Source organism: Anthonomus grandis, chromosome 22, assembly GCF_022605725.1.
Source record: "Anthonomus grandis grandis chromosome 22, icAntGran1.3, whole genome shotgun sequence".
Lineage (NCBI taxonomy): Eukaryota > Metazoa > Arthropoda > Insecta > Coleoptera > Curculionidae > Anthonomus > Anthonomus grandis.
The window spans coordinates 47,045,647-47,068,266 of NC_065567.1; the positions used below are offsets into that span (position 1 = coordinate 47,045,647).

General features: G+C 33.0%; 1 protein-coding gene across 3 annotated transcripts in view; it reads left to right on the forward strand.

Moving 5' to 3' along the window:
* LOC126749216 (sodium- and chloride-dependent GABA transporter 1) overlaps positions 1 to 21,102 on the forward strand; it is a 50,331-nt gene extending 29,229 nt beyond the window's left edge. For 2 of the 3 annotated variants that reach the window (XM_050458902.1, XM_050458901.1), the window contains exons 5-10: positions 915 to 1,286; positions 1,511 to 1,635; positions 19,112 to 19,356; positions 19,741 to 19,944; positions 20,002 to 20,169; positions 20,352 to 21,102. In XM_050458902.1, the coding sequence (XP_050314859.1) occupies positions 915 to 1,286; positions 1,511 to 1,635; positions 19,112 to 19,356; positions 19,741 to 19,944; positions 20,002 to 20,169; positions 20,352 to 20,438 (1,201 nt within the window). In that variant the 3' untranslated portion in view covers positions 20,439 to 21,102. The remainder of the gene's footprint in view (positions 1 to 914; positions 1,287 to 1,510; positions 1,636 to 19,111; positions 19,357 to 19,740; positions 19,945 to 20,001; positions 20,170 to 20,351) is intronic. The other variant, XM_050458900.1, reaches the window with a different exon arrangement.
* The last annotated feature ends 1,518 nt before the right edge of the window (positions 21,103 to 22,620 follow it).

The following is a 22,620-nucleotide window of genomic DNA, read 5'->3' on the forward strand; positions in this document are numbered from 1 at the left end:
GGCAATGGGAATGGATTGGAAGTGACGTAGATAGGGAAACGTTTTTGTTCGGCGGTTCAACTTCTGCGGCAACCTAGTACGTTTTTAGGTAAAACAGTCCGCGTTATGCCAGTCTGTCATCTATCATCAGTCTGTAGATGCGTCGCTTGTCCCCGATGAAGATAGTGGTTCATTGAATTAAAAGATAAATGAGCCCCTTCAGAAAATGAAAATAATTTTAAAAAATCACACATTTTAGGTTAATTAGGTTATATAAGTTAGTATCAATATAATATAAACATTTTAAAAATAAAACACAAAAAAAAACAAAACAAGAAACAGATTAGGAATGTGATGAAGAATTAATGTTTATAATATATTTTTATAAAATGCAAGAAAAAGACACAGGCATAACTCTGAACAGTAAACTAGAATAGTATAGATAGGAATGTGTGTATATTCTGTAAAAAATATTAGCCAAATTCTCAATATAAGTATTTTTTCTCTTTATTTTCAAATTTTAAAGCTAAGAATACTGCTAAGAAGGTTTCAATCTTTTTTTTTAAAATTTGCTGCACCCTACCATTTTCTTTATTGTCGTCATTGAAAGCTCTAGTTTTTGAGGCGTATGTTTATCTTATGTCCACAATAAGATAAAGTTTTTTACCGTTAATCCATACATTAAAGAAAAAACTATGATTTTTTTAACAGAATAATAGGCAAATAACAAACAAGAAATGTTATAAATAACATTTGTTCATTTTATGGATTTTCCTCTTAACAGTAGCTTCTTAGATCCATAGATTATTAAAGGCTATTCCAAACAATTGGAATTTGAAAATCAGGACTGTATTTTATGTTCATAAAATATTTGTTGCTTACTGGGATTCAGTCTAAGTTTTTATAATAATACCATGTATGGACTTAACTTACAGACGACGAGCACTACAGATCAGTGATGGTATCGACCACGTGGGATCTATAAGATGGGAACTGGCAGGAACGTTATTATTAGTGTGGATTATCTGCTACTTTTGTATTTGGAAAGGAGTGAAATGGACCGGCAAGGTAGTGTACTTCACTGCATTGTTTCCATATGTTCTCCTTACTATATTATTGATAAGAGGAGTAACATTGCCAGGAGCAATGGAAGGAATCAAATTTTACGTCATGCCTAATATTCATAAATTAGGTGAATCACAAGTTTGGATCGATGCTGTAACGCAAATCTTCTTTTCTTATGGGCTTGGCCTAGGAACGTTAGTCGCTTTAGGCAGCTATAATAAATTTACTAATAATGTTTATAAGTAAGTATCAAGAAAAACAAAAAACCAATTCAAAATTAATATTTGGTGAATTTTGTACAAGTTGTTCCTTGAGATAAAATTTTCATTATTTTTTGATGTTCTAAAGATATGTTTTAAGTAAATTTTTTTTCTTAGCGAATTAAATGCAAATAATTTGAGAACTAAATATTTTGTTTAATATTAAATCTTTTTTTTTTAATATTATAAAGATTTGTATATTTTAGGGATGCCTTAATCGTCTGTGTTGTAAACTCTAGTACAAGTATGTTTGCAGGATTTGTCATTTTTTCTGTAGTAGGATTTATGGCCCATGAACAGCAAAAACCCGTCGCTGAAGTTGCTGCCTCTGGTAAGTTAAAATAAAAAGACTTTTAATTTGCTTTAGGCATTGATTTAAGAAAATCGATTTAACTGCGGTCATTCATGTAAAAGAAAATTTTGATATATAATCCAATATAACCTACTCTTATATAATAACATTACAGCTATATATTTTTTACTTTTTTAATTTACGGACCAATTTTATTGTAAATATAGGTCCAGTTGCGATGGCGATAGTCATTTCGTCGTTATATGCTCAATAGCAGTAATGTAGCAATGCAGCCTAGGAGAACTGTTGTGATCGTGATCGCGTTGTATGGAATTTATTGCCATTTGCGTCAAACAAGTGGACCAAACTATATGCTTATTATAATTGGAAAACCATTTAAGTCAAAAATATTCAAACATTATTTACGATCTGATGATTTTATTCTCTACGTTTGATACTAGAAGCTCCAATAAACATTATATTTTTGAAATTGAAGCAGGTGCTGCAGGTGCTGTGCAGGAAACTCAGCCAGTGCTCACTCAAGCAGGGTTACCGAGACAGCGCTTAAAATGGAGAGCAGCAATACGTGAATCCTAAATACGCATATTCTTTAAGTTAAGGTAACAAATCTGGGGCAACAGATGATTGGCTAGGCTATTAGAAGGGAAATTGCAGCATAAATAAATAATCAACAGGCCTTGAACGCAGTAAGGGACAATTTGCAGGATAATGCCGACCACGAAAGAACAGAAGTTGAACAAAACCTAGACCCACCAGACCAAGTACCCTTACTAATAATAAATTAAGAAACCTAAAATGAAGACCAGAACAGAAGACAATAAACATATTGATAAAGGGCATGCTAAACTTAAGAATAGAGTTTAGAAGGGCAATAGCAGAGTATAAAGGCACAAACCCCTTGACAAGACCCACTCTCCCTAGAGTTAACTCTTCCTGCAAATTGGCTATTCTTTCAGCTACGACACTTGAATAGCTTCATCTAATAATCTACTGTGCCGCTACCGTTGTTATTGAAATCTTAGGACTAAAAATAATAAATAACCAGCAAAGTATTACGTAATCAAAGACCGACACCGTCATGGGAAAAAAGACTACTAAAAAGGATTAGAGATATTAGGAAAGACATCGGCCGGCTAAAGGAATCAGAGGTATCAGAACCAGAAAAATACAAGACAGAGTAGAGGAAGTAATGCGTCAGACCCAACAACATACACAGCAGGACCCAGAAAATTATACCCCGGAACAATGTCTAGATACCCTTAAACAAAAGTTATCTATTTTTTTAGGTCTCTTATAAATCCAGCAATGAAAGAAAAAAAGATAATTTACTTTTTCAATGCTCAGAGAAGCAATTTTATCGAAAGCTTAATGACACTGCTCCAACAAACACTGCTATTAGCATTTATCCCACTAAAGAAAACATCGAGGAGTTCTGGGACTATCAATTAACAGTACCTAGTGAATGCAACCTCAACACTGAATGGCTGGATGAAGAACGAGTAAGGTGTTAAACATATAATTAAATGGCATTTTTACCATTTTCAGTCGACGAAGTTTCTAACGTCATAAAAAAGTTACATAACTGGAAAGCTCCAGGCCCAGATCACGTCCAAGATTTCTGGATTAGGAAATTGTGGTCAACACATCGACAACTGACCAACCTTTTAAACGACGTGCTCACGAATCAAGAGAAACTTTTTCGCCGCACACATTGACTACCGCAAAGCTTTTGATGCAGTACCACATAAATGGCTTATCAATGTACATAAATTGTACAACAATAGATAACCAAATAACTTCCTTTTTAGAATTCCCTCTGGCATCTTGGCGAACATCAATAAAACTCAAGGTGCCTAAGGGAAACTGCATTGGAACTATATGTGATATATGATATGATTCCTATTCATAGAGGTATATTCCAGGGAGATTCATTAAGTACACTTTGTTTCTGCCTTGCCATAAACCCACTCTCTAGCTAACTCAATTCAACTAGAGACGGATTTGGCCTAAAGAAGAATAATAGACAACCCACAAGAGTAAACCACCTACTTCATATGGATAATTTTAAAATTCTTGCGGCAACACGAAATCAACTAGTACAGATGCTTAAAATAGTGGAAAAAATTCTCTGATGATATTGGAATAACTTTTGGACTGGATAAGTGGCAAACTGTAAACATTATTAAGGGTAAACTGCAACCAGGTGACTTTCAGATAAAAAAACGGTCAGACAATTATTGCTATGGATGAAGAAGAATTCTACAACTATGTAGGAATGAACCAGGTATAAAGAATATAATATAGATCAATGAATAGAACCATAGAACAATAAAGAATGAGCCGACTGCTAAAATCACTACAAGAAGCGTCGACTCATTAAAACAAGTCTCAATAGCAGAAACTTATTTAAAGCTATTAATACATATGGATTCAGTTGACTAACTGACTCTTTTGGTACCTATTATAGAATGGACTAAAACGGACATCGAGAATTTGCAAAAAAAGGCTAGAACACTCCTAATGAAAGCCAATAAGCACCATCCGCGCAGTGGATTAGAACGAACTACGCTATCTCGACATATGGGAGGCCGAGAAATGGCCGACATAGGGAAGCAGCTAACACAGCAAATTAGTGACTTGCAATCCTTTTTTTTTTAAAAAGGCTGATACATCAGACATTCATCATGCCGAATATAAAGCAGACGACTCAACACCTTGCTTGAGAGAGAGCTTGAAATACCCATTCACCATAGTATTGAACAAGAAAAAATGCAAGCTTGGATGGGAAAACAACTACATGGAAGGCATGTTCACGAGGTTCAACAAGAGTATGTCGACATAGCCGCGTCGAACTACTGGTTGACTTCGGGATAATAATAATAATAATAATAATTTACATCTCGAATCATCAGAAAGTTCATTGGAAACGCAGATAACGTCAACTAGCTTGAAAAACATATCATGTAATTGTAGTCTAAATTTATTATTTGTTAATAAAGGTAAAAACAGAGTTCGATAACATGTAAAGCACTCCATCAGAGCTTCATCCTTCTGATATCTGAAATATCTGGGAGGACCCCCTTCCCCAGAGGGGAGTGCGATTGCCGTTTGGCATGAAATCTGATAATAACAATAATAATTATAGTCTTGTGAAATAGCTTCTCTCAAAAATGACATGGAGGTATTTAAAGCCTTTAACTCACGCGAGGAAGTTATCCAGGATTCTTTGGATATCGAATCTGACACTCATTGTACACTTATTACAGAACTTGACAATCCTTCTAGTACCAAGAATTTAACAGTACCTGATGTTAAAGAGTTTTTTGTGACAAGTAATCCTGTCAATGTATGCAGAAAGCAGGTCCTGGTGTTTGGTGATCAGACTGCAAGAGGTGTAGCCTCTGGGATGACACATTCTTTGGACTCTAAGATCTATTCTATTCACGGTGAAGTTCACTCCAACTATACTTTATCCCAGATGGCAAACCGTATATTTGAATTAACCACTGACTATGTTAGTACGGATAATATTATTGTTTGCTTAGATTTAGGATCAACTTATTTTGACTGTCACTCCTTTTATGGTTTACTTTCTTTGGATAAATTCACTAATTAAACTTTAAACTTAACTATAATACAAATAAGTTTAATTATTTTCATGTGGTATCTATTTGTAAGAGATTTCTTAAGTCCCAAAGGGCTTCAGTAAGAATTTTCAGCAATAACTCTCAAAATAATAAATTTAGAATTAGTAAGAGTGCTCTTTGTGTTCGTCTGGTTTTGTTTGTTACTGTTAGTTATGCGTTAAAAAGAAATTTTGTACTCTCCCCCGTTCCATTATCTAATGTTAATTTTGATAAGCATTCCAGTGGCTCTAACTCTGATAGTTCTCCTCTTACTCTTAACTCTACTTCAGCTGATGCCTTGGTTAATTCTTCTTTTTTAGGGTAGGCAACTTTGACGCATGCATTTCTATTATGCTTTTGAATATTCAATCACTGCGCGGTAAATCTGATGATTTGTATATACTTTTAGACAATTTAAATTTTCCAAACATTGTCTTACTTACTGAGCACTGGTTGAGAAATGAGGAACCAATTTCCCTTCCTGGCTACTCTGTAGCTTCCAAATTCTGTAGGGCTGGCCTTGGATATGGTGGCACTGTGGCTCTTGTGCATCAATGTTTTTGCGACGGCTTTGTTGGTTTTGGCGATTTTGATGATCTTAGTGTCGAAAAGGAGTTTGAATTCTCAATTGTTTATTCTGGTAAAGCCAATTATTATATTGTGTGTGTGTATCGTTCCCCAAATAGTAGTATAAGTACTTTTTTAGATAGGCTTGAACAATTCCTTTTAAAATGTTCTCCTAAATATACTATAATTCTTGCTGGCGATCTTAATGTAGATTTTGAAGATGGGGAGAATAGGGCTACATTGGATTTAATTAATTTGCTTTCCTCTTTTAATATTTCTATGCATGTTAATAGCCCTACGCGTGTAACAGGTACCACATCAACAGCCATTGACTATGTTGCCTCCAATATACAGGAGAATGTAATTTGTAGTGTATTTGATTCAGCTTTGTCTGATCATAATGCCATCCTGGCTCAGGTGCCATTCAGAAAAAGATACAAATCCAGAGGTTTGGGTAGAATTTACAGCACAAGGAACTTCCGGTCTTTTGATGCAGGATGTCGGTCTTTTAATTGGGACTCAATATTTTATGAGCAGGATGCTCTTGCTTCATTTTACGCATATCTTTCAAAGTTAGTTGATAGATACTTTCCCGTTCACCCATTAAAAAATCGATTTAGGGACCGGAAAAGATGGTCAACTCCTAGTATTCGCATTTCCGGTCGTAATCTTAGATTTTTTGGTATTTTAAAAAAGTTCTACCCGATAAATAATTTTGTATTGTCGCTATTCTCGAGATATCGAAAAGTTTACCGGAAAGTTGTGTGTGAGGCGAAAAAACTCTATTATTCCAAACGTTTGAAATATTCCCCCAATGAGCAACGCGAAGCGTGGTCAATTGTTAATGAGGTTGTGTCCAGAAGTAATGGCTCTCAAGAAGTGCAGATTGATTCTGACATATTGAATAAGTACTTTTGTTCGGTTGCTGATATCCTCACAAAGGGTCTCTCTTCCACTTATGACCCTCTCAAATTTTTACCTACCACTAGTGGAAACTCATTTTACCTCAGCCCCACTACTCCCAGGGAGATTTTTTGCACTATAGGATCGATGAAAAAGAAAAGGGCATCTAGTGACGATGGTATTTCAGTGAATTTATTGGAAAAACTTCCTTTGAGTGCTATTCAGGCTCTTTCTGATGCTATTAATATTTCATTTCAGTCGGGCACATTTCCTCTTTGCCTAAAATTAGCAAAAATTTTGCCTCTTTATAAGGGTGGTGATCGTTCTAGTCCATCCAACTATAGGCCGATTTCAATTTTGTCTACTTTATCTAAGTTAATTGAAAGACTTATGAAGGATCGTCTTTTAAGGTTTCTTCTGGGGGAAGGGGTCTTCGAGATGAACAATTTGGTTTTCTGTCAGGGAAAAGCACCTCTGACGCTATGTTTGATTTCTTGTCCAAACTTCTCCAGGGTGTTAATGGAAGAGAGGCGACTGAGGCGGTGTTCTGTGACTTGTCCAAAGCTTTTGATTGTGTGAGTCATAGGATACTGCTTCAGAAGCTTTCTGCTTATGGAATTAGGGGTATTGCACTGAAGTGGTTTGAGTGCTATTTGTCTGGTCGCGAGCAGTCTGTGTACCTTAATGGTGACTTTTCTGGTAGGGAGTCTGTGGATTGTGGTGTTCCACAGAAGTCAGTTCTTGGTCCCCTTCTATTTCTTGTATATATTAATGATCTTATTACTCTTAGCATATGTGGACATTTTACATTGTTTGCTGACGACACAACGGTTTTATGGTCGAATAAAGATCCCAAGCAGCTTGTCAAAGATGTTGCAGCCGATCTCCTGAAATTAAAGCAATGGTGTGATTCCAATCAACTTTTCTTAAATATGTCAAAGTCCTATATTATTGGTTTCAATTTTCAAGCTGAGAGTCTTGATTTTGGTGAGAACGCATTGGACATGGTAGACAATTCTGCATTTCTTGGTTTAGTCATTGATAAAGATTTAAAGCTTTCTGACCATATAATAAAGTTAAATAAAAAACTTGCTTCTGGCTGCTTCTCTGTTAGGGCAAACGTTTATGAACTGGGAAGAGATGTTGCTCGTGATGTGTACTTTGCTTTGTTCGAGTCGCATTTAAGGTATGCTCTTCCATTTTGGGGTGCATGTTCAAATTATCTGTTTCAGTCTGTTTTTGTGCTGCAAAAGAGGGCTGTCAGAAGTTTATTTAAGGCCCATTCTAGAATGCATTGTGGTAATCTTTTCATAGAGAGCCGTATTTTGACCCTACCATCATTATTTATTTTGGAAACTGCATGTTTAATATTCAAAAATAAGAACAGTTTTCCAATCCGACATCACAGTTATCCTACCAGACAGATTAATAATATTCCCCTTCCTATTCCTCATTTTACATCTATCAAAGATTCATTTATATATCGCGGTTTAATGATTTATAATCACATTAGCGTGGAATTAAGAAGTGTTCAGTCTTTGCGCCAGTTGTAAACTGAAGTCATATTTGCTTCTAAAATCCTTTTATTCGATTGAAGACTTTTTTAAGGCTGAGGATGTTGTGTAGTAGATGCTAAGCTTTTAATCTGTTAATTTTAATTTTGACATACTTTTATGTATCCCTTTATCTCTGCTACCTTTGTCTACATACATATATTTTGTTTTATAAAGATTTTGTTTGTAACATTTTTCTCTTGCATTTTTTTTTTAGGCATTTTATATGTTGTATAAATTTTTTATATTTGTTTTGTAAAATCTGATTTGATTGTATTTATTTTCTGAAGCTTTGTGAATAAAATTCTTGTACATGTACCAAATTTTCGACAATAAAGTACTTGGAAAAAAAAATAATAATAATAATAATAATAATAATAATAATTATTATTATTATTAAAGCATGAATTACATTCGGAATTCTTTAGTTTTAAAGTTTTTTTTGAGATAAGTTCCGTGAATGTGGAAGAAACAAGAAACTTCTGTGTCGAGTGTGAGGTGTATGCTTAAGACATAGAAAGACTAGAATTAGTAAACAATAACTTTTTTGAGTTTAACATGTGCTCAGGAGCAAGGGGAGCGTTTTGTTTATAGACATTCACCGATTCTCTGTTGTCAAGCTTACACACATTTTCAAAAGAGGAAATTTTCAGCTATATATTAACACATATAATAATGTTGACTTAACTTATTGGTGTTATATTTTGTATTAAAAATAAGAAAGTAGAAATAGATATATCTTCTTCTAAGCGCAAAAATAACATCTTCAAAATAAAATAAAAATTATTAAAATTCTTATTCTTAAAACCGCTTCCAAACAATTTGGAATGGCAACACCGCAAGCAAAAGCTGCAGTCATCTTGCGAAATGTCATCTTGTCAAACAGCTTTGTGTTTACAGTCTGAATTTGTGAGTTTTTGTGATTTGTTACAATGGTAATGTGCCATTTATGCCGCATCATGGAAAAAAGGCGATTCAACCCGATCTTTTCACAAGTAACTACAGATTTTGTCATAACATCCACCTTCATAAAAATAGAATAGGAAATCTTTAATTTTCATTATAAATTGTAAAATATTTAATTTCCATAAAATGCTTTTTATAGGTATCTTTACTCAAAGAAGTAAGTGAAAAAAACGCATAAAGAGTTGATAAACGATAAGATTGCTTATACAGATCGTGTTATCGTGAGCTACGTATTACCCAAAATAATGGCAATACCGCTTGGTTGCGGCTTGCAGGCGGCGGAATTTTTCGTTTTTATTTTTTTAATCGGGAGTCAGCAGACCTCACTTTGCTGTGTTACTGCACGTTGCATTAATAATTTTTGAGCGTTATTTTCGTGTTTTTTCATGTGTGTTTTTTCGTGTTTCGTCATATTTCGTGTCACTATGGCTGTTTATACCCCTTCCGAAAGAGTTCAAGTAATTAAATGGTTTTATGGAGGCAATTCGGCAGTACAGTGTAGAGATTTGTTTTCAGTGACATTTGAGAAAAGACCGATTCCTTGTGCAAAAACGGTTTTAAATGTGGTTTCAAATTTTGAGACATCTTTTTGTCTTCAAGATTGTAAAAAATGCTACACAAAACGTCAAGAACCACCTGTTGAAGTGGTCCAGGATATAGAACGGCGGGAAGAAGTGGTTTGCAGTACCCTAGAACTTGATTCGACACGGTCCACTAGAAGTGTTGAAGAGGAACTGGGAATGAGCAATAAAACTGTTGCTCGTATCTGGAAAAAATATGGGTACAAATGTTTCAAGTATTCAAAAACTCAGGAAATATTTCCTGAAGACCAGTGGCGAAGAATGGAATTTTGTGAAACCATGATAGAAAAGGCAAATGAAAACGAATATTTTTAAAAAAATATTATGTGTTCTGATGAATCTTCTTTTCCATTACATGGCAAACACAATCCTTCCATTGTTCGTTATTGGTCTCAGGAAAACGAGCACAGAATTTTCAGTTTCGTACCCAGTATCCTCAGAAATTGAATGTTTGGGTAGGTATTTTGGGCGGCAATGTTATAGGGCCATTTTTTATTGATGGCACTTTAAACGCCCAAAAGTACCTTAAGTTGTTGCAAAACCAAGTTCTTCCTAATATTTAAATCCTACGTGATGTAGACCTGGGATCGGTTTATTTTCAGCACGATGGCTGTCCTGCTCATAACGCGGCTAGGGTAAGAGAATTTTTAACAAATACTTTTCCTAACCGCCTTATTAGTGGGACTAGCGATATTAAATGGCCTCCTAGATCTCCAGATTTGTCTCCAAATGACTTTTATCTGTGGGGTTACCTTAAGCAGACCATTTACAAGCATGAATTTAGTAAGCCAACAAATTTAGAGTTGCGAAATAAGTGAGTCTGATTAATGAGTTGCTTTATTTGAGCCTTTTATTTAAAAAATGATATGTTGTTAAGTTTGTTTATTAGAGTTCTATTTCTGATTTTTTATTATATTTTTATCAGAGTTGATATTTTATTTTTTATTAGAATAACGCTTTAATTTTCATTATGCAAAACACAGCATACTAAACATTTTAAGATTACAATTCTATACGGGGTTTTACACATTGTCATGTCTGTAAAACCCGCATTAGAATAAATATTTTAAAAATGCCTGGATTTTCGCGTAATATTTTGGGACATTTTGTCGCCAAACGACGCAGCTCCCACGAAAGTCAGATGTTTACTAATCCCGTCCTCGGGCCGGCCGGGGCGGTGCTTTGTCGCAGGCACTCGTACACGCGTGACGTGGCAAAAATTCGCCTCTATGCGGTTTCCTGTAAGTAACGAACGAAAACACGATCTGTATTTCAAAGCATAATCTCTTATTAATAAAATAATGTTAATCATGTAAATATTTTTTAATGACGTCATTCCTTCTGTCTGTGGAATCAACAATGCACCGAGCGGAGTTGCGATGTTGTTACCTTTCTTTAATATACGTTATCTGCATTCATTTAACTTTGAATGTTACTTACATACTTCTTTATTGAATATGTTATGCTATTTTATTTCAAAAATGCTTCATATTTTATAAAAGAGGAAGAGTAGTATTGCTTTGTGACTGTCAAAATAAGTGACAAATTTTTATGATATTATAAAGTGTTTTTTCCCCATTTCTACATAAGCATTTTTCTTCGTTTTTGGTCAAAACAATTCGATACAGATTGCAGCGGAATGAAAATTGAGTTTTATGAAATTTAACGCATTGATTATAGTTTACGTGGACCTTATCCCTATAGTTTTTGGTTATTCTCAGCATACGGAAAATATTTTTTTTAACGTCCAAAGTTTCAGAAATTTCTGATATTCTAGCCCCTCTGACGGTTTAACAGTATCTTTGCGGAAATAATGACTCACAGAAGATATCTGCGCCTCACCGAGAACTACAAATTTTATAAAAAAAAACTTAAAAAAAAATATTTTTTTTTGGGGGAGAAATCAAAAAAACCTTAAAAAAATTATTTTTACGGTATAAATATTTAAAAAAGTTTATTTGGATTAATTGAGTCTGCATTATTTTCGAATAAAACGGCGTATTAATATTAACACTACTATCTATACAGGGTGAGCACCGTTCATTTGAAAATATCCTTTTTTTACGCTTTTATTTTTTAATTGTAATAACTTTTTAGTGGCGGCACTTAGAGGTTTCATTCAATTGTAGCATTTAAAGAACTTTTTGTCAACACACTCTACAATTATCTATGTAGAGCAGATTTTGCTCTACACTATTTTTTTTATTTTGACGCTTAATACCACATACGATAATAGGCTATGCCACATACGATAACCATTTTTTTCCCAGACATCCGGCATCTATTTGGCTATAATCTACTAAAATCCTTTTTTATTTAAATATTGCAGTTTTCCAGAAAAACACCATTTTCTATGAAAAACCCCCCTAAAATCAACCAGTCATACCCTCGACATCACGGGTTGAGCTGTTTACGCCAATTAGTGGTCCAGTTGGTCCAGCATCCAATGTAAAAGTATAGGGAAAACGTCTGAGTCAAGCCTATCGGCCACGTCATCGGGTCACGTTTCACGCATGGTTTTTAAGAAAATGGCGGCCATTGCTAAATTGGGTCGGATCCGACTTGACTTTCGAAAAGTAGAGGCTTAAAATGGGTCGAAACGATCGGGAAATGGTAGTGACGATATGCGGAAATTTTGAATTTTCCAAATATGGGCATATTTTTTATCGGATAGTCTTTATTGAGCCGGGAAAATTCGTCGAGTTTTTTTGTTTCCAAAATTTACATTTTAAGGACCATGGGTGGAATAAAGATAAAGATATGAATATAAAAACGAGTAAGCATACACTGGCGTGTACGCTTTTGGGTCAAAAGCGAGAATCGTTTTCCTTCAATTTTTATGGCATGGGTCCAATAGCAACAATCGTGGCGAAAAAGTCCTACGAGATATTTTATTTATTAATAATGTTTTTAATAGTTTGGTTTAGTAATGATTTAATGGGATAAGTTTTAATTGTTTTACATCTTATACGGGGTTATTAAATAAATATAAATTCCTAATATACAGAGGGTATTGATGTTTAGAAACATTTATGAATTAAATATTACTAGTAATTGGAATATAAACTAATTAATTTCGCAAATTATAAAATTTAGGGTCACGTGACCATCATCACATTTTTCCTTATAGTCCGACGTGACTTTCATAACTCTTTTGCAATTGATCGCGTGCATAATATAGTCATATCATGTATATGTATATAGACGACCTGCCACTCAAAAATCGTGTTTTTTGGCAAATAAAAATGCAAGTCTTTGGCTGTATGCATGGCGAAACAATGAAATTTGGTATATGGTCTCTAATATATTAAGTATGATGGAACCCAAGACAATAAATTTTTATAACTTCACTAAAGGGAGCGGTACTGCTCTGAATTCAAAATTTCATAAAAAAATTCTGTCGAATTTGATTTCGTTGCTCAATTTTAACGTTTTCAAATAACTTAAAATTTCTTGACGTAAAAGTCCACATTGAATTAAATATCTGTATACTTTTTGACCCAGAGCGGTATGAAGGGCGATTTATAAGCGAACAAAAGTGAGAAAAAATTTGCTTCAGAGGCCAAAAGATAATTTTTATAAAAAAAGTATTTCGACGTAAAGACTTAGCTTTATAAAAAAAAATTACATATTTGGAGCTTTTTTTTTTTTTTAATTATTTTATGAACTCTGGCATTTTTAGTTTTTTTTGAATTTTTCCCTAAACGGTACATATTTTAGAAAAAAAAAATTTATGAAAAGAAAGCTTTATTATTTCTCTTTTAAATGCTATATAAACAACATTTTTGTGAATTATCCAGGACAGGCAATAAGTAACTTTTCCCATCAAGGTTCGATCTAAAAATCTTATTTTTTTTAATAACTTTCTAGTGGCCCCATCTGGACTATTTATATTTTTATGTATTAAATACTATAACAAGCTGATTAGTTTTGTGTAATTAGAATTTTTCTAACGTAAATAGTTTTTGAGATATTTAACTTTTCCCGTTTTATTTATTTGCGCTGTTACTTTACACTATGGAAAAATTAAACCTCATACATATGATTCCAAATTTAGTTGTTTAACACATACGAAAATTTTAAGGCTCTACCACTAGTAGAATTAAATTTGTATAAAAAAGTCCATTTTCCCGCCTTTTTTTCACTAAATATCCAATATGGCCCCCAACAGCTGATATTTCGGCTGCCGAACACGTCAAATTAGATATACAGAGGGACGTTTAATTATGCATTTACTGACATTCTGTCAATCACCTCCTCACCTCCAGCTAACCTCACTTTAATATGTCAAATGGGAACCCCCATCGTGTGATACATCATAGTAAGCAGCGTAAAATTCTCTATTCAACGGTACTAAAAAAAATTTAATGTGTAAGCAAATAGTTAGCGAAAATGTCTAGAAATAATGAATATTTTATTTACGCCAAACTTTGGTATTTTAAATAAATACTTTTAGTGTGGTACCTACATCATTTTAAAATTCTTAAATTTTTTATAATAGATCATCAAAAAAAAAATACAAGCAATTTAGAAGTTAAAATGTGTGGTAACAAACAGTACATTTAGTTCAAGCAAATTATTTATTTCTTTAAGTAAAGAATGTGTACCGTTATTTGCGAGAAAAAAGAGTGTCTTGCCCAAAAAGTATACAGTTCTTAAGCCCATTTAGTTACAATCACATTGAAACGCCGCGCCGCCGACATCATGCTTTGCATTCGTTCACCCTTGTGTTGACATTTCGTGAAAAAAGGCAGGAACATTGACTTGTTAGAGAAAATTTTTTGTTACTTCTACTATTGGTACAGCCTTGAAATTTTCGTATGTGGTAAACAACTAAATTTCGGATCATATTTATGAGCTTTCATTTTCCCATAATGTACAGGGTGTCCCATTTTGAATAATTTTGCGGGGTATCTCCGTTATTTTTAATGTTAGCGTGATGCGGTTTTCGCGACAGTGTGCTACTTTTTCGTGAAAATAACGATGCCGTTAACAAAAATTCCAAAGCCGTCTTAGATTTTAAGATATAGGCCATTTTTGAAAATTCGACATTTTGGGACTCCCCTTGTATTTCGGCTATTCTTTAACTTATCGAATATGTGAAAAAACAGTTTTATAGATTTTTTGCCGTAGAATGCAGTGGCGTAGATTATTATTTTTTTAATATTTACTGTTTTTGAGTTATAAGCCAAACTTATGTTTTTTTTATTGGAACACCCTGTATATATATGCACTAATAAATTTGTTTTCTTTTTACCTTTTCAAAAATATATAATGATATGCACTTTTTTTTAAGAAACATACAAATAAATGACAATTTTCTAAAATTAAGGACATAAATTTATTAGTAGGCCATGACTCTTGTTGATAACAAAACAAAAGTCAACTAAATGTCAAATATTTATATTTTACGGTTTCTTAAGTCAAATATTTGTATTGTAAATATTTGTTTTTTTCTTTATTTAATAAATTCTTTGAAAAATGGCAGCGTATGAAAATTACGAAAAATATATGTTGGTATGTTTTATACAAAGTAACGAAAATTCTGAAGAAGCTTCGGCGTTATATTTTCAAAGGTAAGTAAGCGATAATGGGTACTAAAATTTAAATTACGATTATAAGTTTGTGTTTGTTAGATATCCAGAGAGGCGACAACCCTTTATTGAGATATTTGCTCGCTTAAAAGCAAATTTAGTTGAACACGGAACCTTTGTTCGCCCGCGTTTGAAAACCTATAACAAGGAGAATAGGGAAAGAAAAGAAATAAATGTTTTGGGATATATTGAAGCAACACCTTCGTCCTCATGCAGAAAAATTGAGAAAGATATTGGAGTGTCAAAAACTAATGCTCAAAGGATCCTAAAAAAATACAAGTATCATCCGTATAAATTTAGTATTGTGCAACAGTTGCATCCTGGCGATGCTGAGCGCCGAGCACTGTTTTGCCGGTGGTATCTACAACAAATCGAAGCTAATGATTTGTTCGGCAGACTTGTTATTTGGTCAGATGAATGTTTTTTTTCAAGTGCGGGAATTTTGAATCGTCACAATACCAGGAATTGGAAAACAGAAAATCAGTATTTATTGTTCGAAAGGGCACAACAGGGACGTTTTGGAGTTGGAGTGTCTTGTTTTATTTTGGGCAGAAAAATAGTTTATCGGATTTTTGAAGGAGGTCTTACAGCACGTAGATACCTAGAGATCCTTGAGGAAGTTATTCCTGAACTGCTAGAAAATATTCCGCACAATATAATACAATTTACTTACAACAAGATGGTACTCCTAGTCATAATTCAAGGCTAGTAAGGGAATTTCTTGAGAATAATTTTCCGCAAAGATGGATAGGTACCAATGGACCTGTAAGATGGTCCCCACGATCTCCAGATCTTTCAATTTTGGATTTTTTTTTATGGGGGTATCTACAAAATGAAGTGTATAAAACACGTTATGATGGAATTGCCGAACTTCGAGAGGCAATTAACTTAGCCTTTCAAAATCTGCGAAGAAGACCAATGGTTCTATTTAATGCCATTGAAAGAATCACAAAAATGTGCCAATTTTGCATTCGAGAGAATGGTCATCATTTTGAACATTACCTTTAATTTTTTTTTCTTTTTGTTAAATACAGTTGAGTTTTTTGTTTTGTATGTTTTGTTGCTTTATGCTACAAAACAAGCTTATGTTGTAAAAATTGGAGCTATACTATTGTAGTGTATTTTTTTTAATAATATGCTTTTATCTCAATAGGTATATTTTGATTGCATCCAATGTATTTGCAATGAATCTAATTCTTTGTTAGTGATTTGTCTAAGTTTTATGTCCTTAATTTTAGAAAATTGTCATTTATTTGTATGTTTCTTAAAAAAAAGTGCATACCATTATATATTTTTAAAAAGGTAAAACGAAGACAAATTTATTAGTGCATATATATACAGGGTGTTCCATTAAAAAAAACATAAATAAAAACATGGCTTATAACTCAAAAACAGTAAATATTAAAAAAAAATAATCTACGCCACTGCATTCTACGGAAAAAAATCTATAAAACTGTTTTTTTACATATTCGAAGTTAAAGAATAACCGAAATACAAGGGGGGTCCCAAAATGTCGAATTTTCAAAAATGGCCTATATCTTAAAAACTAAGAGGGCTTTGAAATTTTTGTTAACGGCATCGTTATTTTCACGGAAAAGTAGCACACTGTCGCGAAAACCGCATCACGCTAACGTTAAAAATAACTGAGATACCCCGCAAAAGTACCCAAAATGGGACACCCTGTACAGTAACAGCGCAAATGAATAAAAGGCAAAAATTCAAATATTTCGAAAATTATTAACGTTAGAAGAATTCTAATTACACAAAAATAATCGGCTTGTTATAGTATTACCTGAACCGAAAATTTTCTAATTTTGCAATTACATTTAATTGAATAATTCAAGATTCGCTTATTAAAATTTTTTGAAACTTTGCATAAGGATTTGCCAGATTGGTCTCTTCAAAAAGTTACCTTACATTTTTTCTATAAAATGTACAGGGAAGCCAATAATTAACCCCCTTAAAATGTACATATGTTTTCCTATGTTCCGCTCGCCGACGCACCACCCGGTATATAATCACTGATGTTCCTATACATATATGTATAACATATGTATAACAAAGTCGTATACGGGGTGTTACAAAATTTGGTGCAAATATTTTAAGAGTGTATTGTTGGAGTTAAAATAGGACGTTTTTTCCTATAAACATGTGTGCTAAAATGCAACCTTTCAGAGCTACAGCCCGCGCAAATTGCTTGAAGAAAATCGATTATTTGGAATACTGGCTACAGTTATACGTCAAATCTCTGAAAAGTCCTGATTGTTTTGGACTTTCTTGATATTTGCCGTTCCAACAATGGTGTAAACCCAATTTTAGGAAAGAATTCAAGGGTGCTTACCCTTTTGATGGCCTATATCTTTTGCTTTCAATAAGAAATTTGAAAATGAACACCAGCTAATTAGCCATGAAAAAATCTAAAATTATAATTTTTTGCATTTTTGGATAAAATTAATTTGATTTGACAAAAAATAAAACAGTCAAAACCCCCGTCCGTTTTTCTAATTTAATAAATCAATCAGGTTTATTAATGCTTTCCTTCGTTTCGTTCGTTTATCAGCGATTTTCTGGAAAATGCTTAATTATATAAAAAAATGCAAGAGACAATAATTCTATATGGTACTGCTAGATTCTTAAATTTATATAAGGTATATTCTTATAGGAAACATAAGATACGGGCCATCAGAAGGGTAAGCTTCCCTCAATCCTCTCCTAAAATTGTATTTACACCATTTTGGGACGGAAAATAAAAAGAGCACCCAAAAAATAGGGACATGCAAATTTTCAGAAGAATTGATGCATAATTGTAGTTAAGAGTCCAAAGAATCTTGACTTTCTTCAAAGATTTTGCGCAGGCTGTGGGGGAGCATTTTAGGACACATGTTTATAGGAAAAAAAAGTTTTATTCTAACTCCAACAATACGCTCTTAACATATTTGCACCGAATTTTGTATCACCCTGTATATGTATAAACAAAGTCCATATGCTTGTTCGAATATTTTCATTTTGCTGATCGGGAGTCCAATTCTACGACTGTTAAGTGACCGTGAAGATTGTTCTTGATTGTCAAGCGCCATCTTTAGTTCTTGTAATTCTTTTTTAAGGATGTTTATTTCTTCTGCCAGGGACTTGAGACATGATTATAGGGCTACGATTTTTTTTTATCAATAGCCTCTATGACTTTCGAAGTTGCCTGATCTTACTTATCGATTTAATTTTATCTAAATCTGTGCTTGTCAAAACCATTCCAGCTGCGAAGGTTTTTGGACGAAAACACTGCTTATAACAGTTATTTTTAATGAATTTTATGGTTTATTGAAACTCTCAACCACATACACCACTTAGAGGTAACTTCACAGATAAATAGAAACTTTAACTATTTATTGGTATTTGATTATTATAACCCTAGTTAATATTATATACATATTATAGTTACTTATTGAAGGTAAATTACAATATATTTTTTGTAGACTTTTGTATATTTTTTGTGTTTTCACACCTGGTGTGAATACTGTATAAGTATACTTTTTAAAAAATATTTATAATATAAATATATTTCATTTTATTTAAATGTAGTGAATTTTTTGAACCTTGAGTTATAGTACCATTAAGAAGTATTGTATTATATATCGTCCCTCTTAAGTTCTAATTGAAACGCTTATACTACTGCAAAACTTACATATTTTCTAATATTTTTATTTTAGGGCCAGGGCTCGCATTTTTAGCTTATCCATCAGCAGTGCTACAGCTACCTGGTTCACCTCTTTGGGCTTGTTTATTTTTTCTTATGATATTGTTAATTGGTCTTGACTCGCAATTTTGCACTATGGAAGGTTTTATCACTGCAATAATTGATGAGTGGCCCAAGCTTTTAAGAAAAAGAAAAGAACTATTCATAGCTTTTGTATGTCTGATCTCTTACCTAGTTGGATTATCATGTATATCACAGGCAAGTGTATTATCAAATATATTATTAAAAAAGATATAGTTTTTGTGTTATATTAATAAAATATAAGTGCAGGTTGACCTAAATTCCAGCTTTATCTCGAAAGTTATAAGGTTACAGGGATATTTAAATTATGTAAAGTTAAAATATGCATTTAGAAACAGAATAGCGACTGTGTTTAAAAAAAATAAATACTTTTTTTTTTGATATTATAAAAATAAAGAAATGTAGAAAATGGAAATTTTTAAGGTATTCCCAAATTTCAAAACCTCATTTTATCGATAATAAAATTACGCGCCTCTGCTATAAAAGAATCGATCTTGTCGTATCTTTAAAATAGTTTTTGAGATCCCAATAATAAGGAGTACATCTCTGATCTTATTTCAGGGTGGTATTTACGTATTTCAAATCCTGGATTCATACGCAGTGAGTGGTTTTAGTTTGTTATTTTTAATATTTTTTGAATGCATAGCAGTATCATGGGCATTTGGAGTTAACCGATTCTATGATGGAATAAATGAAATGATTGGCTATTATCCAATTTCCTGGTGGAAGTTTTGCTGGACAGTCTCAACGCCAGTTATTTGCTTGGTCAGTCTATTTTGTAATAAAGAATTTTTATTTATTTTATTCCTATTTTAATTTTAGGGAGTTTTTATCTTTAACTTAATTCAATGGACCCCTGTTAGGTATATGAGCTATGAATTTCCACTATGGGCTCATTTTTTTGGATGGTTTACTGCTTTTTCCTCGATGTTATGTATTCCAGGATACATGATTTATATATGGCTTACCACGCCTGGTGACAGAAAAGCCGTAAGTCTAATATTATTAATAACAAAAAAGCATTCTGAAACAATATTCTTAATTTCAAGCATTTAGTTTAAAACTTAGCTGATTTTTCTAGTGCAGTCTATTTGTTATAAATACCACTAAAAAGCTCGTGTCTTAAACACTACATTACGTATTTTTAATTTCAATATTTTATTTAATTTTAGAAATTTCGACTCCTTATTAAAATTGATGATGATGTAAAAACGGTACGAGCAAAAATGCAGGCTGAAGCAATGGACTCATCCATTTAACTGCAGGTCATACAACAGATCAGGGCATACAGAGGAGTTCCATAGTGCAGTGTGATTTTCAACAGAGAGATGTCTATAGTTAATTAAGACAACTTAACCTATAACAATTAATCTTGTGTCTTCCAATAACCATGCCAATACAAATAAATATTAAAATATATTGATATGAAAACGTACCACATTGTGTATATGTAGATATCTTTTTCATATTATGTATATCAAGTTTAAAAACTAGTTAAAATCATTAGAGCTTACATACGTATCAGAATACTTTATGTAGAATATCTAAAATATGACTTCATATTACTTATTGTGTAGTACTTCTAGTACCTAAATCTGATTAAACTTATGTAAATAAATGGTGATTTTTAGTAGCATAATGTCACTTAACAGCTTGATGAATATAATTATCTAGAACATATGAATATGATAATTTTATCGAAAGTATATGATCTATACAATGAAATTTTTGAATATTTAATGGCATGCTGGAAATGTTTTGAAAAATGGAAAAGATATTAAAATATAGGTAGAAGACACCAACCAAAAAATATTAATATTAGGATTAAGCCATTTGTACATATCTGCCTCGTTTTGTTTTATTTATTTTTAATGTTTGTCTCCGCTATAATTATTGTTTAAATTAGTTGTTATTGTTACGTGTTAATACATATTAATATAATGTTTTTAAATAGAAACAAGTTTTGGTTAAGTTTTTTTACAAGATATTAGAGGCATTTGATAGAAGAGTGTAATAGTTCTTGTTATAGCGGAAAAAATGTAGAGATATGTAGAAATATGAGGGTTATGAATCTGTTTGGCTTGCATATGTCATATGCCCGTCATCAGTATCAAAAAACAGATGCCATCAGTATCCACAAAAATTTGTGCTTTAAATAATCAAGGAATCAAACCTCTACGATGATACTTAGGTCAGCCATAAATTAAAAAGAATGTTTCCCTTTGTACATAAAGCCTTCTTTTTTATTACTTTTGAGTTTTTGGGCTTTGGAATAATTCAGACCATTCAAAAATATTAGTTATACCTGTTTGAATATTTAAAAAAGTGGCACTTACCCGGGTATTCTTCTTTTGTTTACAAAGTAGAGCACATAATGTTGCTTTTTTACCATTCGTTTAGGTGAAAATTACAAACTTAATGCACAAAAATAGTCAACTGATTTATTACACGCTAAACGCGATGACTAATACAAACACTTATTTATTTCGTACTATTTATTTCGATTTAAAAGTCGCGCCTATACTCACACTTAAACTGGCCTCCTAGCGGCGAGGGCTCCTTACATATTAGGTAGACTATTGATTTATTTATTGTTTTTAAGAAACGGGCCACTCAACAGACAGGCGCAGTTGTTGAATTACTATCCAATACTAATTTGGTATATCTTTGGAGCTACATTTGGACCAAGGACAAAATTTTAAATGTATCTTATTCCAGAACATCTGTAAGATGCTTGGAATTAATAAAACAAGGATTACTACATCACACCCGCAATAAGATGGTTTGGAGGAACAAACAAATAGAACTACTAATCAGTATTTGTACTCTAGCCACCTCTAGACTTGACTTTACGACCCTAAGAGAGGAAAGGGTCTCTCAACCAAAACGTCGCGTCCGTACGCAGTGACCTATGAAGAGCAGCAAGACCTATTTACTTCTCCAGCTGAGTATGCTCGGGCATATTGTGTGGCTAAGGATTTATAGTAATAAATTAGCTCAGGCTTTCTGCAGCAAATTTGGAAAAATTCTAGAGCTGCGCTCGTCTAACCGCGAGTCATGCAACCACTACAGATAACTGATGAAGAGACTCGAAGAAAGATTTTTTACCTGCTTACCAAAGAGGCGCCAGGATTAACCGATGAGCCTAACTTAAAAGGTAACCCAGAAGCTAACAAAGAAAGAGGTTTGGGACGCTTTGTGTTTTCTAAAGAAGCTCGATAACATGGACTGGAGGATAATTCGCAGAATGTTAGAGATGGTCTTCAGTTTCACAGACATCCAATTTCTGATGTGCCGTTATACTCCTCAACGTCGTTCTCTGGAGAAAAGCGTGCCTTATTATTTCTACAAGAGATTTTGCAAAAGTAAAAAACTTTTTTCCGATATCGACATCTCTGGCAAAGTTAAAAAATAGATTACTTATCAATAAAAAAATCAGTT